Source organism: Trichinella spiralis (genome assembly GCF_000181795.1).
Source record: "Trichinella spiralis strain ISS 195 chromosome Unknown Scfld2, whole genome shotgun sequence".
NCBI lineage: Eukaryota > Metazoa > Nematoda > Enoplea > Trichinellida > Trichinellidae > Trichinella > Trichinella spiralis.
In genome coordinates, this window is record NW_003526941.1 from 10,976,200 (window position 1) to 10,996,390 (window position 20,191).

Below are 20,191 nucleotides of genomic sequence, written 5' to 3' on the forward strand. Positions count from 1 at the left end.
GTGAAGTACGCGCTTGTTACAATCTTGGCGGTGTGTATTATTCCAAAGCGCGCCATTTGAATAGACCGCAGAGTGCAGATTTAAGCGAATACGCTGGTCAAGTGAGACAATTGTGTTTGCAGTCAATTGAATATTACGAGTCAGTTTTATTGTCCAATGCTTTTTGCTTGCTATTGTTTGGAAATAAAAACTTCTCTCGACAGGATGAATTTGAAATTAACGCAAGAGATGGGCGATCGAGTGGGCGAAGGTCGTGCATGCGGTAACATCGGCCTTGCCTACCACTTGCTTGGTGATTTCAAGACGGCAGTGCAATTTCACAATGAGGTGAGTTCGACACTTTTATGCAGGAATTTTCCACGCCTCAATGCACCCTAGGCCTATTTGCTAGCTAATTTCATATATTACTGCTGCTGCCACTGCTGCTGCTGTTGCTATTTGCCACTACCACAACCATTGCTATTACTACTACTGCTATTATTATTATTATCATTATCACTATTATTATTATTATTATTATTATAGAGATTGCAAATTGCCAAAGAGTTCGGTGACAAGCGGGCTATGCGCCGGGCTTATTCCAATCTGGGCAATGCGAGTGTGTTTTTGGGAGAATTGGAACCGGCTATACAGTATTATTCGTAAGTTTATTTTACTTTTGATCATATAACATTAAGCTTTATCGATATTTTTAATGGTTTTCTGTTATCGCATATTTAATAATATTATTTTACTGGTAGTAATTGTTGTCTTTTCAAATAACGACAAAACGCAAAGCACACACACTTTTACTCGTGCTTGTATTGACATATTTTATATATTTCTTTCTTTTGGTTTTTTAATTTAAAAAATTTTCTACTTCTATCACTGTGATAAAGATAAAAGAATGGCGAGACGGGAATTGTCCATTGTTATGACTTTTGATATGAATTTGTTAGCTGTACGTGTATTTGGTGTTAGTTGCTTGCTGTATATAATAATAATAGTTATAATAAGGTTGCCCAGTGGTAGGTGTTGTTTGTATATTGAGCGATGAAATTTGTTGGCCGAGGTTTTCTAATTGTATGTATACTTGGTGAGTTCGATTTGAGCATTGACTGATCCAAATAGTCGAACTGATCATGAAGCTGTGTAATTGGAGAGATTAGATGTACGGCGTATGGTTGGTTGATTTGGGTGTGAATATTTTGATCGGTTCGCTAATCGTTCAATTCATGCATGACGGAGGGCTGTTTGCGGTCGTTTAATAACAACATTCCAGCTGTAACAGAAGTCTTTGGAGTCTAAAAGCTTGATGCTCTCTAACAGAGATGTTTTTTTTAAAAACAAATTTCGTCCTATCTTTTCCTTTTTTAGCACTTTATTTAGTTGTTTTTTTTTAAATTGTATATAATTCAAAAATGAAAAGTCTTCAAAATCTGACCCAGGATTGCAATAGCAGTAGTAGAACGACGTTGTTGGGTATATTGGTTGGTTGGAATTTATGAATTTGTTCTTTTTTTTCTTGTTCTATACAGTTGATGGGGTTTTTACAATTGTATTTTATTGTACATTAACTTGTCAGAACATTGTATATTTTGTATAAATGAAAAAAATTGTTTTAAATAATATTGATAATTGGACAGATTGGCTTTTTTTCGCTATCTTATAGCTGCTGATTTTCGAATAATTGAGAAATGGAAAAGAATCAAAAGTACAAACCATCACCATCAGTTTTTGACATCGTTGAATTAATGTATGTGTGGTGATTCGTGATTTCAAGCTGTTTGGAGCTTTTTGCTATATTGGTGAAAAATATTTGACGAACGAAATTACTATTTTTATGCAAATCGATAGAAAATGAATGTTTTTAATCAATCAATCCACTCGGCAATGGCAGCAGAAAGCAGACAGGCAACATTGATCAGATTTTGCGCTTTACTTTTTTCCAATTTTCTTCAATCATCTCTACTGAAACGCCCGCATGATTATGCATCTGTAGCAAGCAATCTTTTTTTAACGATTCTTTTTTAATCTTTAACAAGTAAGTAGTCCAGTGGATGGATAAGATGATGGCAGATTTTTTTGGAACTAAAAATTTACATTTATCAAATGAATCATTATTATTGATATAAAATAAGCAAGTGCAAAATTTTAATTATTTATAATTGTTAGTTAGAAGTTTTGAAATTTCTCAACTGGTGAGTGTGATTCTCTTGAGAGAGAGAGAGTGTTTAGGGTAGTTATGATCAAAATTGGAATTTTTCGCTCAGTGAGAAGACATCAGTGAATTTATGTGTTGAAAATGTGCACCTGTATCTTCTTTATAAAAGAATTATGAAACCATTATGTGTATACATATACCGTATTGTGATCTTTGTTGAAGCGAGGGGGAAGAGCAGAGGAAGAGGAGGAGGAGGAGACAAAGTTGACAAATTACGAAGAAATGAAAATTTATTCTACATGATGTGTGTGACGTCCGCTCATTAATGCTGAAATGAAAAAGTTTCCGTTGAAATTATAAAATTTTGAATTATTATTATTATTGAAGTTGAAAATTAGCAATTTTATTTGCTTTTTCGAATAAGAAGAAGTGTTAGTTTTCTTTTTAGCTTAGATTAAAAAAGCCTGAACACATGCCAGTTATTAAGCATGTGTTGTTGTTTTTCAAGTAGAGAGCTTTTGGGAAATTTGGTGTTTTTTTATCTATTGGATTGATGAGAGAATTTCAAGCTTTTCTGTTCAGAATAGAAAATGTATTTTAAATAAATTTTACATTTTTCATTTCTGTAACGAAAATTATATTGTTTTTTGAATTTTATTTTGCAGAAACGCCTTAGCGGTTGCCAGAGAATTGAAAGATATTGCCGCTGAAGGACAAGCGTTTTATTCGCTCGGAAATTGTTTCACATTGCTTCGAGACTATCGTCAGGGTATGTGTGTGACTTTTTTTATTGGTTTTTTTATTAAATATTTTTCTGTTGAAATTGTTATTTTTTTTTCTTTTTAATTTAAATGTGGGGTGTTCTTCTTGATTTTCAGTTCATATATATATAGGTGAAATTTTGTTGATGTTGTGATCCGCAAAATATATTCATTATTGTTATTGTTCATCCAAAATATTAAAATTATACCTATTTATTTAATGAACAAGAACGTCAAAGGAGAGATGATTTATTTAATAATAATAATGATTATTATTATAATCCTGCAGCGCTGATGCACTGGTGGCTAGTATTCGACAAGCATATTTATTCAGTTTGCAGTATTAAATGAAATTACATAGCATTCTATTATCGAGAGGCCAAAACAGCCGTTGGAACTGAACTCAGTGCAATGGAATTTTTGCTTCTGGATGCTTTGCAATTTTTTGAACATCCATAGAATCCATAGAAGCAAGAAATCATTCTCATTTTTTCAATAGAAATTCGTCGATGGAAAGTTTTTTTCTCAGCTGAAAATTCATGATGATTATTTCTTTTATTTTTATAGTAGTAAAGGGGGGGGGTTCATTTGCAAAAGTCTTTATTCAAAGAAATGGTGTGTGGTTTAGGGGTAGAAAGTTTTATTCATGCTTCAACAACCGTAGTTGCAGTTGGTATGTATATATGTTTTGTTTGCAGGATGGATAAGAATTGCAAGTACTTACTATTTTGCAGTTTATTATTATCTGATTTTAATGTATTTGCTTTCTCGATTGCAATCGAAGTTATTGATTGCTATAACAGTTTCAGTCGCCAATCATTGCGTCGTTATTTTTGCAAAATTTCTGTAGTGCAAATTATTATAAAATATTATAAGACTTATATTAATAATGACTGTTGAGAAAATAATAAATTTAAATGATCATCAAATAAGATATTTAGATATATGTTTTTAGTTGACGTATGCTTACATGATGTAGTATTTTATTATTGTACTTGTTGTTGTTTTTGTTGAAAATGTTATATAAATTTAGCATTTTAGCGTCGTTTGTTATTTCAATTTCAATTTGCAGTTTGTTGCGTTCGTTTATATATATAAGACGAACGAGTTGAGTTTCATTTGAAGGCTGTATTGCCAAGAGGCACTGGTTGAATCCAGTGTCATTAAGCTAGCTTCATTGGCGTGATAGCCTTTAACAGTAGTGCATGTTTCTATTGTTATCCAGCTGAATCTTGTCACGGCTTCTCATCACTCAGGTTGATTGTTAATGCTGTTTCCGTTTGCGATCATCATCACTCGGTATCCAAAGGCGATTTACTTTCCACGCAGGATCAATTTTTCTTCCATATATAAGCAGCACCCTGACAGTTGTTTCGTTTTCTCTTTCAAATTACCATTCGAACCCACCACCATTTGGAATCACTTTTGCATTATTTGATGGTTGTCTCTTATTGACCGACTGATTTTGAAAGCCGGTGAGGAATAGAGACTTTGTCGTCATTATATTGCCAAATTAAAATCCCAGCTTGTTGACTTGTTTACTGTCTGGTTAGCTAGCAATGATTAGGATAACATTTCATCTAATAAATTGGAATATTATTTATTGAATGTTGACTTTTACAATTGTAAAATGATTTAAAATTTACCTACCGCGTTTTTTTTTGATTTTTAATTTTACATTACCTGTTTATCATGAAAAGGAAAAAGAAATAATAGCTCGTTTAGCGTTAATAATAGTGATTTAATTTGATGTGTTTTTTTTGTATTCTCATTGCATTCTGTATTATGCTGCAATAATTGTCTTTTTTCAAATAATTTGTAAGTTGTCACGAATTACAAATGTCACTTTATACGCATTGCTTAATGATAATAATACAAAGTAGAATAGTTGTGTGAAAGGACTTTTGTAATACCTGATATCTTGTATTTTTATCTTTTATACGTGTTTTTTTCGTTTCTCTTTGAATAACTAAATTTCAGTTTATGATTTTCTGTTGACAAGCACGCCGTGTAGAGAGATGTTAGCAAAAAACTTTGAAATGTGAATGTATGAGTAGTTTCAGTTTTTATATGTTTATTTTGACCAGTGTTATGTGTATACTTTATACAATAGTGTAAGATTAATAATGATTTTTAATTTTTTTCAGCTTATGATTTTGCTTTGCTTTGCCTGATTGTTGTATATAGGTTTTATGATTATTTTTTAATTTGCAAAAAATTCGTCGTAGTTAGTTTTAATCGATTGACAATTGATAAAATTGTGTGCTTTTTAGCTGTTGATTATCATCTGCGTCATCTTGGGATTGCACGTCTTCTCAGCGACAAAGTCGGACAAGCCCGAGCCTGTTGGTCGTTGAGCAACGCGTTCATTCAACTTGAAGAATCCGAAAAATCACTCTACTTTACGTTGCTTCATTACGATTTGTCCAAAGAGGTTTTTGAAAAGACCAGTTGACATTTCTTTTATGCAAATAATTTTTAATCCATATTTTTGGTATACAGATTGGAGATAAAAATGGAGAGATGGTGGCCGAGTTGAATTTGGTCGATTTGTCTCAGTTGATGGGTTCCGGTTGTCATCCAGATTCTTCGATGGATCCGGTGCCAGTGAAATTTGACGATGAGATTGTTGGTAAGTACTACTACTACTGCTACTACTATTGCTTGGGTATATTTTTATTTATTTATATCTGTGCCTTTGGAGAATAATTATTTCCAAGTGAAATGTGTGTTTTTGTTGCAAAGATCATTCTTATTATTGCTAATTAACTGCTGCAGGATGGGGTTTTGGGCGAATATATTTCAAACAAATGGTTTAGTCTGGTTTTATTTTTTGAGGGTTGTTGTTTTTGCATTTGTAATAGGATTTTTAATGTTCCATGTGCTCGTCGGTGCTGAACAATGTTTTTTGGTTTTTTATTCTTCTAAACACGTCCGTTGGATTTTTTTTTGTTTCAGCGTCAGTATTGGAGAAAGCGAAGAATGCTTATCGAACAAGTTGTGCCAATAGTGGTGGTAATAGTGCGGCAGCTTCGTCTGCAAGCAGGCCGAATTTGCCGCTGGCCCATTCGTTCGATGCACCGATGGTTCACATGCCGAACAATTTGAGCGTGAGAAAAAGCATTTTTTTTCTTGTTTGTGTGTGTGTGTGTGTGTGTGTGTGTGTGTTTTTTTGATTTTGCTTGATCGTCTAGACGAAATCGTTGAGCGACAGCTTGGATCAGGAGGCATTTTTTGACTACGTCAGTCGAGCTCAAAGCAAGCGTATGGATGATCAGCGTTGTGATCCGGATAAAGCGACATCCAAGAATTCAGTTACTGCACATCGTCAGGCAATCACTGGTATGATAACAGTTTATTTATTTATTTATTTATTTATGCTGTGGTTTTTTTCTTTACCAAATCAGCCATCATCAGTGTGTAGTAGAGTTGTAATAGTGGAAATTTTGATCATCAACATCATCAACAAACCGTAATACTTCTTGAATCAAACCTTGTTGTCATTTAGGTTGTGTTTGTTTGTTTGTTTGATTGATTGATTCACTGCTTTTTTCCTCTCTTGTTTATTGCTGTTTCACAGTAGGGGTAAAAAATTATGCAGTTGGAAAAGTTTTAGTGTATTTTCTTCAACCCTTGTCCACAAAGGCTCGCCGCAGTCGTCGCCCGTTTACCTTGGAAATTTATTATTATTCACTTATTTATTTGTTTATTTTTGCATGATAAAAGCTTATGCTTGCAATTAATTTTGGAAATGAACTTTTATTATTCAAACGGTTGTCCATTTCGAATGCATTCTGTGGCTTGCTATGCTAATTTATGTTGTCCTCTTGTTCTGACTGTTCACTCAAATGCTTTTCTGTGTGTTCATTTACTGTATAAGGTGCACTTTTTCTGTGCATGTGAACTAACAGCAAGCATGTCATTAAATTTGTTGCTACTGAACCAATAATTATTTTTTTAAAATGTAATTTTCTAAATTTTATATTTTCTATTCGAGGGAACTTAATTAATTTTTAAATCATCTTAAAACAACAACATACTAATAGTAATAGATATTATTAGGATATTTTGAATGTTCATTATTGAATTTTTTAAAAATTATTTGCTTATTTTTAAAATTCCAATACATATTAAACACAAAAATAGTGATTTTGTTATTTTTATTTAAAATAATTTTATTAGTGAATGCATTTAGAATTAGTTACAATTGGAATATGATTGTGAATTAATATTGTAATATTATTTATTGTTAATATATTAAATAACATTATTGACTAATGCTATAAATTTTTAACATATTTTGTTATGGTTCTTTATTGTTCAGTATGTTGCTTATGAAATTATTTTGTTTATTGGTTTACTTCTTCTCAATTCTCTTCTTGCACTTTTTTATTAATATGTCGTAACAGATGTCGTTCATATTTTACTGTATCTTTTTCAAACTTTCTTCTTTTGTTTTGTTTGTTGTAATTCAAATGGATTGGATATATATATACATATGCATATCTATGACTTGTTTTTATTCTGTGTTGGGCTATGTTTTCTTTTTGCATGAATATTTTTTTTCTGTTCACTCTTAGATGTGCAGGCAGTGTTCTTGCCCGTTGACGCTGCGGCGACCCAGTGTTGCTGGCATGAGGCAGGTTATCCTCGTCCCTCTAAGCAATCTGCCCGCAGTTGGTTGAAGAGGATATCAAAGACATGCGGTCGTAAATCACGCAAGTATATACCAGTTAAAGAGGACGTCGCTCAGGCTTCGTCGTCCACCTCCTCTCTGAGTAAGGCTGTTTCACTTTTTTCCAGCTTCCGTATTTCATTTTTCCTGTATCACACAGTACAGTAGCCGGAGGGTAAAATTCATTTCTGTTTTTTTTTGTTTTTACAATTTCAGCTTTATCACAATCAATATACGAAGTTGATGGAATATTTTATGTATTATCCTTTTTTGTCTACTTTTTCTGCATTGACAACACAAATTACAAATTTCCATCTTAATTTTACCAAGCAGTTTGTTGTTGCCCTACTATATATAACGGTGTTGTTTGATCATGATCGACACCACCACCACCACCAACAACAACAACAACAATAATTGTAATTAATAAGGAATTAATTATATTTTTTGAAATTTTAGCTGAACATCACGAGTCTGATGATTTGGTCGATTTGATTATTGGTATGCAAAGTCGACGAATGGATGACCAACGTGCCAGTTTGCCTTTTTTGCCTGGCTTGCAAAATTCAGCCGCCTTGGCGATCAGTGCCGAAGCAGCTTTTATGCTCAGGGCTGGCTCGGCGTCTGAATTGCATCCAAATGTCGACGCTTCAACTTCTACAACTAGCGGCAAGACAACCCCTGATGCGGGTCTGCAGCAGCGTATACAGGTCGGCCAAGAAGAGCATGGCAATGCTGAAGAAGAGATGCATCATTTGGATGAATTTTTTGACATACTGATACGTTGTCAAGTATTATTCATATATATAAATTTTATTTGGGGGATTTATTATTATTTATTTTTTTAAATATGCTTTTAGAGTACCAGAATTGAAGAGCAGCGAAGTGAATTTCCAGCTGAACGAGCTCTCACCGTTCCTGATGAAGATTTCTTCGAACTGGTATTGAAACTCCAAGCACGACGGTTTGTAGCAATTTAATACTTGTTCTTGTTATATTTGAATAACATGACTAAATTTTGTTGTTCAGATTTGAAGAACAACGAGCAAATCTTAGTGCTGCTGTACAGAGACACCCGTCCACATCGAGCAAATGAAAACGGCCATCAGTAGAACATCACTATCTGCCGTTGTGCAAGATTATATCATCATTCGACATCTTTCGTATTTTATTTTATTTTATTTTATTAATTTCACATTTTAAAAAATTTTCTTTTTGCACATTATGTACATTGTAATGAGCACATACATCAACATGTGATGCACTGAATGAAATTATTATTCATTGAAAAGGAAAGGAGAAAAACTGCTGCTGCTGCTGCTGGTTACTATGCATTCAGATGAAGTGCATCACAACATTTGCTTGCAGTTTTTATCACAAAGCTTTTATATCTGTTTTACATATAGTGAACGTTCAAATTTTACAATTTCTTTTCATTTTCTCCATAATAATAATGTTTACGATTCTTCCAAAGTTTCTACACGGCTTTGTTGCGTTTTATTATTATTATTATTATTATTTATTTTCATTGCAATAATCGTCGTGTAGCCAGCCTTTTTGGAAATTGATAATGAATTTTTAGGAATAAACTTTTATTTAAATTACTATTAAAATATAGTTTGATTTTTCATGTTTGACTATTTACAATATGCGTTTGTTATTATTCAATAATCGCATTATGACTACCTGATTGTTATTAATGTACCTATATATACAGTGCAGTTAATTATCATGTTTATATATATATATTTTTTTTTAATTGTTTTTATAGATTCTATCCGAAGATCTTAGCAAAAGTAGTAGTAGACTTAGATATGTAATACTTAACTGATAAAGCTGAAGAAAGAATCCACGTGTGGTGCATTGGTGCATTTATTTGGCTATGTAGAAAAATTCAAAGAGAGGAGCCGTTGTTCAACCAACGTCTTCATTATTCGATAGCGTTGTTTGCACAAATGCATAGAATAATAATGATAATAATAATAATAATAATAATCACTGGTTTGCATATTTGTGCGTGTGCGTGTATTTTTATGTTTATTCAACATGCAAATCAATCCAAAGTCGACCAATTGCGGCTGACGTCTGCCTTTCACCACCGAAAGCCAATGCGGCGCCGGCCAGTGCTAATCGCGCAGCACGTTGTTTGGTCGGCAAAAGTTGTGGCCGCCGGGCAGCTGCTGTTCTACTTTGCCGGCCAAGTCGAATCGTCATCATCCATTCAAGCATCCGCTCTAGCTACTGGCTGGCTTGGCGTTGGCCTTGCATTCACTTCTTGTCCATTACAAACAACAACCAACGCATCACACGCTTTCAGCAATCCACCACATCCGGCACTTGTATAGATCCAATTGTCCTCTTTTTTGTTTGGTCGAATTCTGATCTGTGTGTAATTGTCGTTCTTTTTTATTGCACACCAACACAATCATCACAGATAATCTGGCAGTTCAGTTTTTACCATCAGTCGTCATCAGATGCAACTTAAATGCGATGGTAAGTTATTGAATTATTATTATTATTGTTGTTGTTGTTGTGGATATTTTATTTGCTGTTGGTGAATGAATATTTAATAAGTTCCCTATACTGCTTTTTCTTTCTTTTTTTTCTGAAACTTTTCATCAAATCTCATCATATTTTCAACATTCGATTCGATCAGGTTTGCGCGTTAAGATAGAGTGGAAAAAGCTGAATTTAGAGGAAAAAATTTACATTTTTTCTTTTAATTCATAATTGATTCGTGTAGATTTGCTTTTTTATTTTGAATTCCATCTAGCGTACGTATTATTGTACATATTGAAAATGAACACAACGATGTTAATTGTGAGTGAAAGTGTGTATCTATTCTATGAATTTGCATAACTTGAAAGGTTACATTTGAACAACGTGTAATGTTTCACCAGTAATGGTTGTTTTTCTTTTTGTTTCATCATATACTTTATCACAAATGTATTACAAGAATGTATATACATATATGCAAGTACATTACGACAGATTTTCATGTAAAAGGAAATAGTCAATTATTTCGTGTTCAATTCATTTTCAGTTGGTGAATTTTTCAATTTTCTATTGAGGGTATTGTTTTGTATGGGTAAGAACAATAGGGGACTAAATTCAATGTAACGAAAATAGTGAACCGTCTGCTCGTGTGAAAATTGGAACAATGATGCTTGATAGCTTGAATACAGAGTGTTTGATTGGATTGTTATAGTATTATGGTGATAAATAGTAGTACAAATGAGGACAATGATTTTGTAAAGCGGTATACTGCCGTTGGTGATGAAATTAGATTAACGTCGATTGCATTTGATTGTAATCATCAATCTGTGTAGTTACTGTTTAGGAGTTTTGTTTAGGCGGGCAGTTTGCAAGCATTTTTTCTTCATGATTAGGTTAGGTTAGGTTAGGTTGATTTTCTTTATTTATCATAATGAGTGGACATCTGCTTCGAAAACACTTCACCAAATGGTGGATTTCTGTTGAATTGCAATAAAATTTGAGAAAGGAATCCGATTTTTATTTTTCCATTTAAAAGAAACATCTTCAGCAGAAATGAGTGAGTGGTTCTAGCAGCTGGATTGAAAACAAAAATGAACAAATGCTTTCAACAAATAGTTGTGAAATGTTGGCTTTTTCTTGGTGAAGAAATCATACTTCATTTTCTTTTTCTTTTGTAAAGAGAATATTTTCCAACAATGGATGCGCAAAGCAGATTTTGGTCCACCATTGTCATACGATTCTTCTTTTGGAGGTTGTCTGTTCGATTTTGTCCCATTGACCGGCCATGTCCGGTCAAAGGAGCCGGCGGCGGCGTCTGTTGGTTTGTGTGAATTTGACGGGCCGGATTAATATGCGAAGAAGAAGCCAGCTGGGATGGATAGTCGGCGAACAAGCCGGGTTGCAGGTGTTGTAGGTCAAATTTTGCCGTCATCTTGCATTGAAGCCCCCGCTGGTTCCAATCCAATTCAGGGTCTTTGCTCATTCATTGCAGGGGTCGGGCGATGTTGCATTTGTTTTGTGCAGCGAGAAATTGGAAATGAGCTGGAAGGAATTGTAATTTTTGTAAATTAATTTTCGTATCAACCCTCTTTCTGTTATTTCAATTAAGTGGTTTATTGTAAATTTGAATGAAATTAAATTCTATTTAAATGATGATTTAGCATCAACTGCTTGTTGGATAGTCATAGAACATTGTTTTCAATTCAAAGGCATTCTAATACACTGTGTGCACTTTTTGTACAAACTGAATTTTAAACTTACCAACTATATGTATTTTTCTTAAATTACAGTAACTTTTTTCTTCAATTTCTGTATGCACACGAGGTTGATTGCTTTTGATTACATTTAAAAAATTCGAAAACAAGGTCGATAAAGTTGTAGTGTTGTATGTTTACGTGCAATTTGACATTCAGTGTTGTAATTGTTGGTTAATTTCAACCAGAAATGAACGTGGTGAATGGGAAAATATTTCGAATGAATGATAAAATAAATGACTATTTTTATAGTGTTATTTCATCCGTTTAACTTTAATTAACTTTAAAATTTTTGCACAACAGTAATTTTTTTTCGTGTTGTAAAATGCATTTCCGTGATGTTATTTCGAATAATTAATTGTGTAAAAGAGCTTTTTCTTTCAACAGTGACAACATATAAATTATTCAGATCAGTGTTTAAACAGTGGATAAATTGAATAACTCGTAGGGAGGTAAGAAGAAATACTGGAACAGAAACAAGCACACCGCAAGTTCAGAGTTACAATAAAGTATTGTATTTTAGTATTTTGTGTTGGATGTGTGTCTGTTTTTAAAATAGTTTTTTGCTTGGGGTAACGTTGAAAAGGTGCTTGAACCTTGGTGAACAATGAAGATGAAAAATAGGCAACGTCAGTGATATGAATTTAACAGACAGAAAAATGGCTGTCTGTTTAAGTACGCTTGTTGGCTAATACGTATTGTCAGTAGCAATTGTGAAGAACAGTATAAAGTAAAACTCGGTAGTGGATTGCAGTTGCTACTGGAGAAAGTGATGAAGTTGAAAATGTGATCGAGGATTATTCCGATTTTCGTACGTTCAGTTGGTTTGGTGTGTGTGAAGTTGATTTTCACTGAATCACTGATTTGATGGGAAATGAAGATTCAGTTGCCCATTTGCAGGACTGTATTCCATCAGATGAATATGATAAGCATCATCACCGTGGTTGATGTATTTATTTTTTCAATAAGATTGTTGAACTACAGCAGCAATTGTATTTTTCACGGTTGATTAAGAAGAGGAATTTGAAAGAATGAGAAGCAAAACATGAATTTAAAAAAAAGGCCTAATAGTACTACTAATAATAATAATAATAATAAGCGAAAGCGTTGAACAGAGGTGAAAAAGACAGGCTATTGGTGAATGGAGAAAACAAGGGGAAGTGGGTATTGTTCTTCCAGGCAACAGGACCGACCGCCTCTCGGTAGGAAATCGACGATAGCTGCTGCCGCCTTTGGCTAATTGAAGTCGACCGACTGGTTTCACAACTGCTGAACAAAAATTGGCTGTTTTCATTCATCACAATAAATTTCCCTCTGTCCATCATCAATTTTTGGCTAATCGTATTTTTGTTTCCCTCAAATAAGCCTTGCCGAACATATTTTCCACTTTTTCCCACGCTTAGCTGCTTGTTTGGTTGTGCTGCGCTGGCACACGTTGACTTGGCTTGTAGCCAAAATTTCAAGCTGGTCTTCTCTGATGGCTTTTCAACAACCGAGCAGATCTGCAACGTCGTTTCGCCTACTGTCTGCTTGTTCGTCGAAATGGAAGAAAAGAACCAGGCAAATCAAAAAGCGATGTTCATTTGTACCTGATAACGATTTTTGGCAATATTATTTTTGCCCTTGCAGAGGTGAACAATTTATTGTTCGTTCGGTGGCATTTTTTAAATTATCATCTTTTTTTGTTCAGCAGAATTCTCAATTCTTTTTTTCTTTTTTTTAATTAATTTCTTTGATATCCCCCCTCTCGTCACACTCTGTATTGGAGAGGTATATTTAATCAATTGGAAAATTCTTCTTTGCAGCAGTAGTAGTTTGATACGTTTTGATATCTTGTAAAGCAAGGAAGACGAGGCACATTTGAGGGGAATATTTTGCAATTATTTTATCCAATTATTTAACATTTTAACAAAATATTCATAATTTAATCTTTTTTTCCCCTAAAAAGTCGATGCAAACTCTGTTTTCTTTTTCTTGTTTAAAGTTCACAAGCATAATCTTTATTCTGATTACAATCATGAAATGAATGCTTTTTTTAATCAGTACAATAATATTGCACATAATATCATAAGTTTGTGATTAGATGAAATTTCAATATTGAATTTGTCATTTTAGATGTGTATCATCACGTTTTGGTTTGCAATTCAGATCTTGTTACTAGTAAAAATAAAATGTTTTACGTAAATGTCATAAAATACCACCAGTCGATGATGTAAAAATGACAACTCTGCTAATTTGGTTGATCAGTCATCTATTGTTTATTTTCTTTTTTTGCTGGTTTGCTAAATTTAATGTGGAAATGCGCTTTTTTTGATCGAAATTTTCACCACAATTAATCATTGTTAATGTATTTTTCACAAAACTATGAATTTCCATGAAAAGTGTTTCGTGACAAATTTTTTCACGTGCTTCTATTTGAATTATTTGTTCAAAATTGAAACCAGTTGTGTAGAAGGTAAACAAACGAACAAACGAATGCCCGGCTAACAACAGCAACTTTGCAGCATTGTTTGCTGCTCGGGGGTTCCAAGTTTTATTTTATTTCATGTTTAAATGTTTAAATACTGAACTTTGTTCTCTTTTTTTTAATAAACAAATCAGTGAAATTATTACAGTATTAAGTGTGCAAAAGTAATTCATTCTTCACACCTTCAACTAAATTCTTTAATGTTTTTTAAGCTAATTTTTTCACTTCGCAAGTGCATAAGTTCATTGAATTTATTGTAAAAGGATTGTCATTTTTTGATTTTAAAACAAAACAAAAGAAAACGTAACAACTGAAATAAACCTTTGATCAGTACAATTTCCCGCTAAATATTTATTAATTTGTACTTTATTGTCAATTGTATGATTTTAGCATACTGTATGTTAAAGGCTAATTTGCAACTGTTCGTTGTGCTTGAAAACAAGTATTCTTGTATTGGTGCATTGTTCTAATTAATGCTGAATAATCGATTGATAGTGAAAGTTAGTGCAAAGCAATAAAATGCGCAGATAATTTTATTGTGCAAGATCTGCGATTACGATTTAGCATAAATTGCACATTGTAATTTGGCGATGACTGAAATCTACGATGTTGTTTTTTTTCATATATTTTATGCTTTAAAATTGAAAGAACTGTTTAAAGTTTGTTTGTTTAAATTCGTCAATTTCGTACAATAATTGATTTTGAATAGTGCAGTTTGTTTGAATAGTGTGCATAGTGATGTTGTCGCCGTAATATGTAGCTTCTGTTTGCATCGTTCATCTTACCCAATGTGACCTTAAACATGTTTTCCCTTGCCTGCTTCGGTAAAAGGGAACCGGTCAGCTAATGCGTCCCAATGGGCCAGGGGTGGGTCGAGCGTGAAAAGGGTTTTTCAATTTCAAGGCTCAGGAGATGGCCAATTGGCCAGGCCAAGGCGACACTCTTCCGCTGTCCGTAACGAAAGCACAAGCATCGTCATCATCATCATCATCATTATTATTATTACATCATTGTCAGTAGTTGTGCCAGTAGTTGCGAAGCTAACCTCTTGCAAAAATGTTCAACTCTTACCAAAATGCAACAACCATTGCCAAACATCCAAGCAGTTGTTGCTTGGATTGTTCTTTTGAACGTTCTGTTGTTGCCTCTTCTGGTTTATAGCCGGTTTATGCGAAAATAATAGCAAAGATCCGAGACAATAAATATAAAATAGCATTATTTGCACGTCTCCGAATTGTTAGAGACGTTGTTCAACGGCCGGCCCACCACCAATCTCCAACTACCTTTGGACGAAGAGTTGCAGAGTGGAAAAGATACGCAAGCAGGCAGGCAGGCAGCATGTTGGCGATTAGCTCTTTCAAAGAGATCTTAAGTAAGTTGTCCATGAAAGAAGTGCACGATTTAAAAGCGGATTGATTGAGCAAAAGGAACAACAAAATATGTGCAATGGGTGTGACCTGACCTTGAGTTGTGAAATGTCAAGTGGGCGAAGTTCTTGTCTTAAGATGAATAGGGAATGGAAAATTGATTTTCTTGGTTGAAATTACTTATTGCCAGCGCATAATATGAAATAAAACCCCACAGCCCAACCCTTGGTTGCATTTGGGCAAAAAAGGATTGCGCAAGCGCCACCCACTGGTGACAGACGTCGAACGTTGGAATGTGATAAGTGCGTCTGGCTTGTAAAATGTTCAGAGTGCAAATTGATTGTTCGTCCTTGTTAGCCAAAGACAGCTGACGGCGGCCAAATAGTCGACGACGTTCGTCGTCGGTTCCCCCGTTGTTGATGTTGTTGTTGTTGTTTTCTTCTTCTTCTTCTTGTTGCTAGCTTTTACTTGAAATTTCAACGGGATGTCGACCGACAGCGGTGGTTTTGTACCTTCACCGCATACTGAAAACTGCCAACAACAACAACAGAATCAACAAGTTCCAAAAGCCCCGCCAAGACGGCGCCACGCTTGGAAAAAATTTCTCCTCAGCTTGGGTCGATTAACGTCAGCTATCGACACTGGAACTTTCGTTTCGACCTGCCCTCGCATACGGATGAGTACCACTTGCGCGACTGTAGACCGACACTACAGACGTGCCGGTTCGGCTCCAACAAGCGTCAATCGTTGTGCTCCATCTGTCCAACATCAATGGAATCAAATCTCCACATGGGCTGGTCGTCGTCGACGTTTACAACAGCACTTTAAACTTCAAACTTCTGGTATTATTCATTCATTCAGTGCATAAATTTCCCATTCAAAATATTCACATATTACATAGATGTTTTCTCTTCATAATTATTATTATTAGTTTTGTAATTGAGTTTTTTCTTGTGTTTTTGTCAATTTTCTTTTTTCTCCATTCAGTATTGTTTTTTACATACACTGATGAAAATGGGCGTGAATAGGTTAGCTTGGTTAGTGTTCATCAATTATGTTTTATTTCAAACATTGCTTATCGGTGGTTAAATTATGCGCTCTGGAATGGAACGTCAATTCGACAGTTTTCTGGGCCGCAGAAGACCTGTTGTAGAAATCACGTCAACTGTGACGTGATTCATCAAATGGCTAACTTTTCATCTGATCATCACCATCAGATAATCATATACATATTTTTTGTTTATCATCCAGAGCTTTTTTCTTTTTCTCCACATCCAGTAGTGTAGTTAGTGTGTGTCTATTTTAGCTTTCTTTATTGCCTCTAGTGTTGAGATTGGAAATTTCACGTTCACATAATTAATGAAAACTTATTTTGTTTACTTTCGAAATTTGCGTATTCATATTCCTTGAATATTTATAATTTGTTAGTTTGCGTAGTTTATTTGAAGTTTGAAATGGGGCAGTGTACTAATTGCCAGCGGCATAATTTGGCAGAGGTGAAGCGTATTGTTATTGATCTGTTTGTTGTTGTGCATCAGTCAGCAGTTGTCTGTCTGTATGTGCAATTTGAATTTGCTTTTCACAATTTGAATTCAAATCTTACCAGAATTTCATTTCAATATCTTTTTTAATCTTTGTGAACTATAGTTTAATGTTTTTTCTCCATTTTTTTATTCTTTTTCTCGGTTGGTTTCACTTAATAAGTTATTAGCGTAAGTGGAAGCATGTTTGTCGACTAGAAATGCCTACAGTTCAGACTGGGGTGGATTTTTTCCAAGTGTATGGTTTTGCAAGTATTCATTTGAATTTTTCACGTTCGGATCGTTTATGAGAACAATTTTACCCCTTTATCAATAAGCGACGGATGCATTTTTAATAAAACGTTGCTTTGCATTTTATGCATTATCCAGCCGTTGATGGCTTGTTCAATTATATCATTACGTTTTTACACTTTGGTTGCACTTTGCACGTTGCAGTTTGAAATAATTTGAATTTGTACGTGCCAAATTAATTTACGAATTGGTAGCATGTCACTTTTCAGCTAACCGACTGACAGACGGAAAGACTGAGTCACTGGCTGAAGATGCCAGAGAAAGCAGGCTGTTTAATTTATTATCAAAATTTTGACGCGGAATTTTTTCATTGAAGAAGATCAGTAATTTGCTTCCAGTTGCAAACAAATAAGGTTGATGTTCAACGATGCAAAAGCTCATTTGCCGCAGCAACAACTCAGCGGAAGCAATTAAAAATAAATTTCCTTTCAAACACAGGGCAGGCAGGCACCGTTAGTTCCTTTGCTGACCATATATAGCTTCAACGCTAACCAACTTGGCGACTATTTTCTTCAATTAACTTTCCATTGATTTTGTCCTTGTTGTTGCTTTTTTGTGTCCTTTCGCCTCCGTTACGGCCTGCCGATTATTCTGTCGACCAGGTTTGCTATCTTTTGAATAGACAAAAAAGCAGCTTCTTTTAAATACAATTTAAATACTTTTGTTTTTGGAGACAAAAAAAACATATGCAACAAAAGTTATGTTTAAATTTTCACACATATATATATATATCGTAATGTATCTTCTGTCCATGCTAAGTTTTCTGAATGCGTCAGTCAGTGTTCAATTTCAAACAACAGAGTAAGCTTACTTGGTATTGGGGTAATGCTTTTTCCCGGCGGCTTTCGCAAGAATATCGACAAAACAGTTGACGAGGTATATTATATAAACCCCTTGAGAGAGAGAAAGAGATTGAAAGTAGGCTGTCAAACTTCTTCTATTGCTGTGGAAAAAGAATCTCTTTGCTACTTGCACTCTTGTTACTGAACATGCATTGCTTGTTAACTATCAATAATTTAATCGTATAACTTTTCAAAAAGAAACAAAAAAACATTATTGAGATTTACTGTGATAATAATATTTCATTGTTGATGCTATAAAGACGTTGGTGACTTTGAATTTAGACGAACATAATTTCAACAAAACATTTTTTCAGAATTGTTTGAGAATTTTTTCACTTTGCTGTTTGAAAAATTTTTTTATATGCATGCCGTGTATGTACTTGTTTGGCATGACAGTGAAATAAATGTTCTGCAAGATTCATTCATATTCTTTGAAACTTTTTCCAATATAGAAGCAGAATTTGCGCAATTGATGATATTCAAATTCCACTCTAAAATGTTGGCAATGAACTGTGTTGCATGCAGTTCATGAGAAAAGTGCCTGCAAGGCTCTATCAATCAGTTAGGCTTGTCATTCAGGGGCCATATGCATATGGTATCTGCATAGCTATTTATTTATAAATGTACATGCCGTTTAGTTTAGTTGATCGACGTTGGCAAACAATTTTTGAAATTCACGGCCGCCTGTTGCTTGCTTTTAACGAGTAAGGAACATGCGTAACTTGACTAACTAGTGTTTTACGTTTATTTGGACTGAAACACCTAGGTGAAAATGATTTCGCTGTGCAATAAGCAGCTAAACGGTGTTCTATTACAGAAGATTAATTTCATGGGCTTTCTTTTTTTAAAATTTTATTCCATACACTGACTGAAAGTGAGAATTTGAAATGCTTGTCATGCATGTGTTTAAATGAACATAATACGCGCCGTGTTTTACGTTAAACATGTTTAAAATAAATGAAAAATTTCCCATTTTATTCTATCCAACATTGTAAAGTTTCATGCAGTTTCATGTTGCATAATAATCGTCACATGTTGTTAAGTTAATATTTAGAAAATATGCAACTATCATCTCATCAATTCATCGTTTATTCAGATTATTTCACGTCTGTTTTATGAAACTTTATTATTGTACACTTCTGCTTGCAGCGAACTGAACTGTTTGAGTGAGTATTCTAGTATATAATATGGTTTGTTCATTGAGAAGGAAAATTTGATCGCGTTATAAAAATTATTTGTCATGTGCAATTAATTTGTTGCTAGTACTTGGTTTCTTCCATTACTTAATTAAAATGTCATCAGAGCTAGCTAGCTATTGACGTCTGATCAGAGCAGTCTTATTTTTCCATATATGTATATATGTATATATATAGAAGTTACAGGCGAGTTTAATGCATTTACAAATGATTTCTTCTCTCAACTCTACCTTTTGATTTCTGTTGTCGTCAATGTGAGCATTTTTTTCACTTTATTTATTTGCATTTCAAAATTGCAATTGGTGTGATTGATGGTGCTGAAAAAACAAGCGTATGCATATTTATTTTATAGAGTAAATCCGTTTGTGAAAATGTAAACTTTTTTTCAAGTTTTGCTTCAATTAAGCATCAGTTGATAGAAGAAACTTTCAAGAGGTATAATTATTTTTGTTCTTCATTTTTTGTGATTGAAAATTATTTCAAAAAACGTGTCTTATTTCTAATCTATAATTGCTGCTTGATTGGCAAAGTGCCGATTGGTGGCAGTCGTTTTCACATCACTGAAAACAGTTAAGCGTCGCCTCCGCTTCCGGAAACGACGAAGCTCTTTGGCTTTGCTGAATGAAGTTTGTTGCTTCTCGAAGCGTTTGTTTAATTT

At 34.0% G+C, this 20,191-nt stretch overlaps 4 protein-coding genes across 4 annotated transcripts; 3 read left to right on the forward strand and 1 right to left on the reverse strand.

The window, feature by feature from the left end:
• Positions 1–204: 204 nt before the first annotated feature.
• Positions 205–8,675, forward strand: Tsp_07837 (putative tetratricopeptide repeat-containing domain protein). Its single transcript, XM_003381271.1, has 10 exons — positions 205–327; positions 526–641; positions 2,809–2,912; positions 5,052–5,338; positions 5,407–5,536; positions 5,863–6,014; positions 6,099–6,246; positions 8,039–8,370; positions 8,440–8,543; positions 8,609–8,675. Exons 1-10 carry the CDS (start codon positions 205–207, stop codon positions 8,673–8,675), a joined length of 1,563 nt encoding a protein of 520 aa, XP_003381319.1.
• Positions 8,676–9,612: 937 nt separating this feature from the next.
• On the forward strand, positions 9,613–9,924 carry Tsp_07836 (hypothetical protein). Its single transcript, XM_003381272.1, has one exon. It carries the CDS (start codon positions 9,613–9,615, stop codon positions 9,922–9,924), a length of 312 nt encoding a protein of 103 aa, XP_003381320.1.
• A 1,307-nt stretch (positions 9,925–11,231) lies between these two features.
• Tsp_07835 (hypothetical protein) lies at positions 11,232–11,558 on the reverse strand. Its single transcript, XM_003381273.1, has one exon. The coding sequence runs from the start codon at positions 11,556–11,558 to the stop codon at positions 11,232–11,234; it is 327 nt and encodes a 108-aa protein (XP_003381321.1).
• A 4,589-nt stretch (positions 11,559–16,147) lies between these two features.
• On the forward strand, positions 16,148–18,869 carry Tsp_07834 (mediator of RNA polymerase II transcription subunit 22). Its single transcript, XM_003381274.1, has 2 exons — positions 16,148–16,505; positions 18,652–18,869. The coding sequence occupies exons 1-2, from the start codon at positions 16,148–16,150 to the stop codon at positions 18,867–18,869; spliced, it is 576 nt and encodes a 191-aa protein (XP_003381322.1).
• The last annotated feature ends 1,322 nt before the right edge of the window (positions 18,870–20,191 follow it).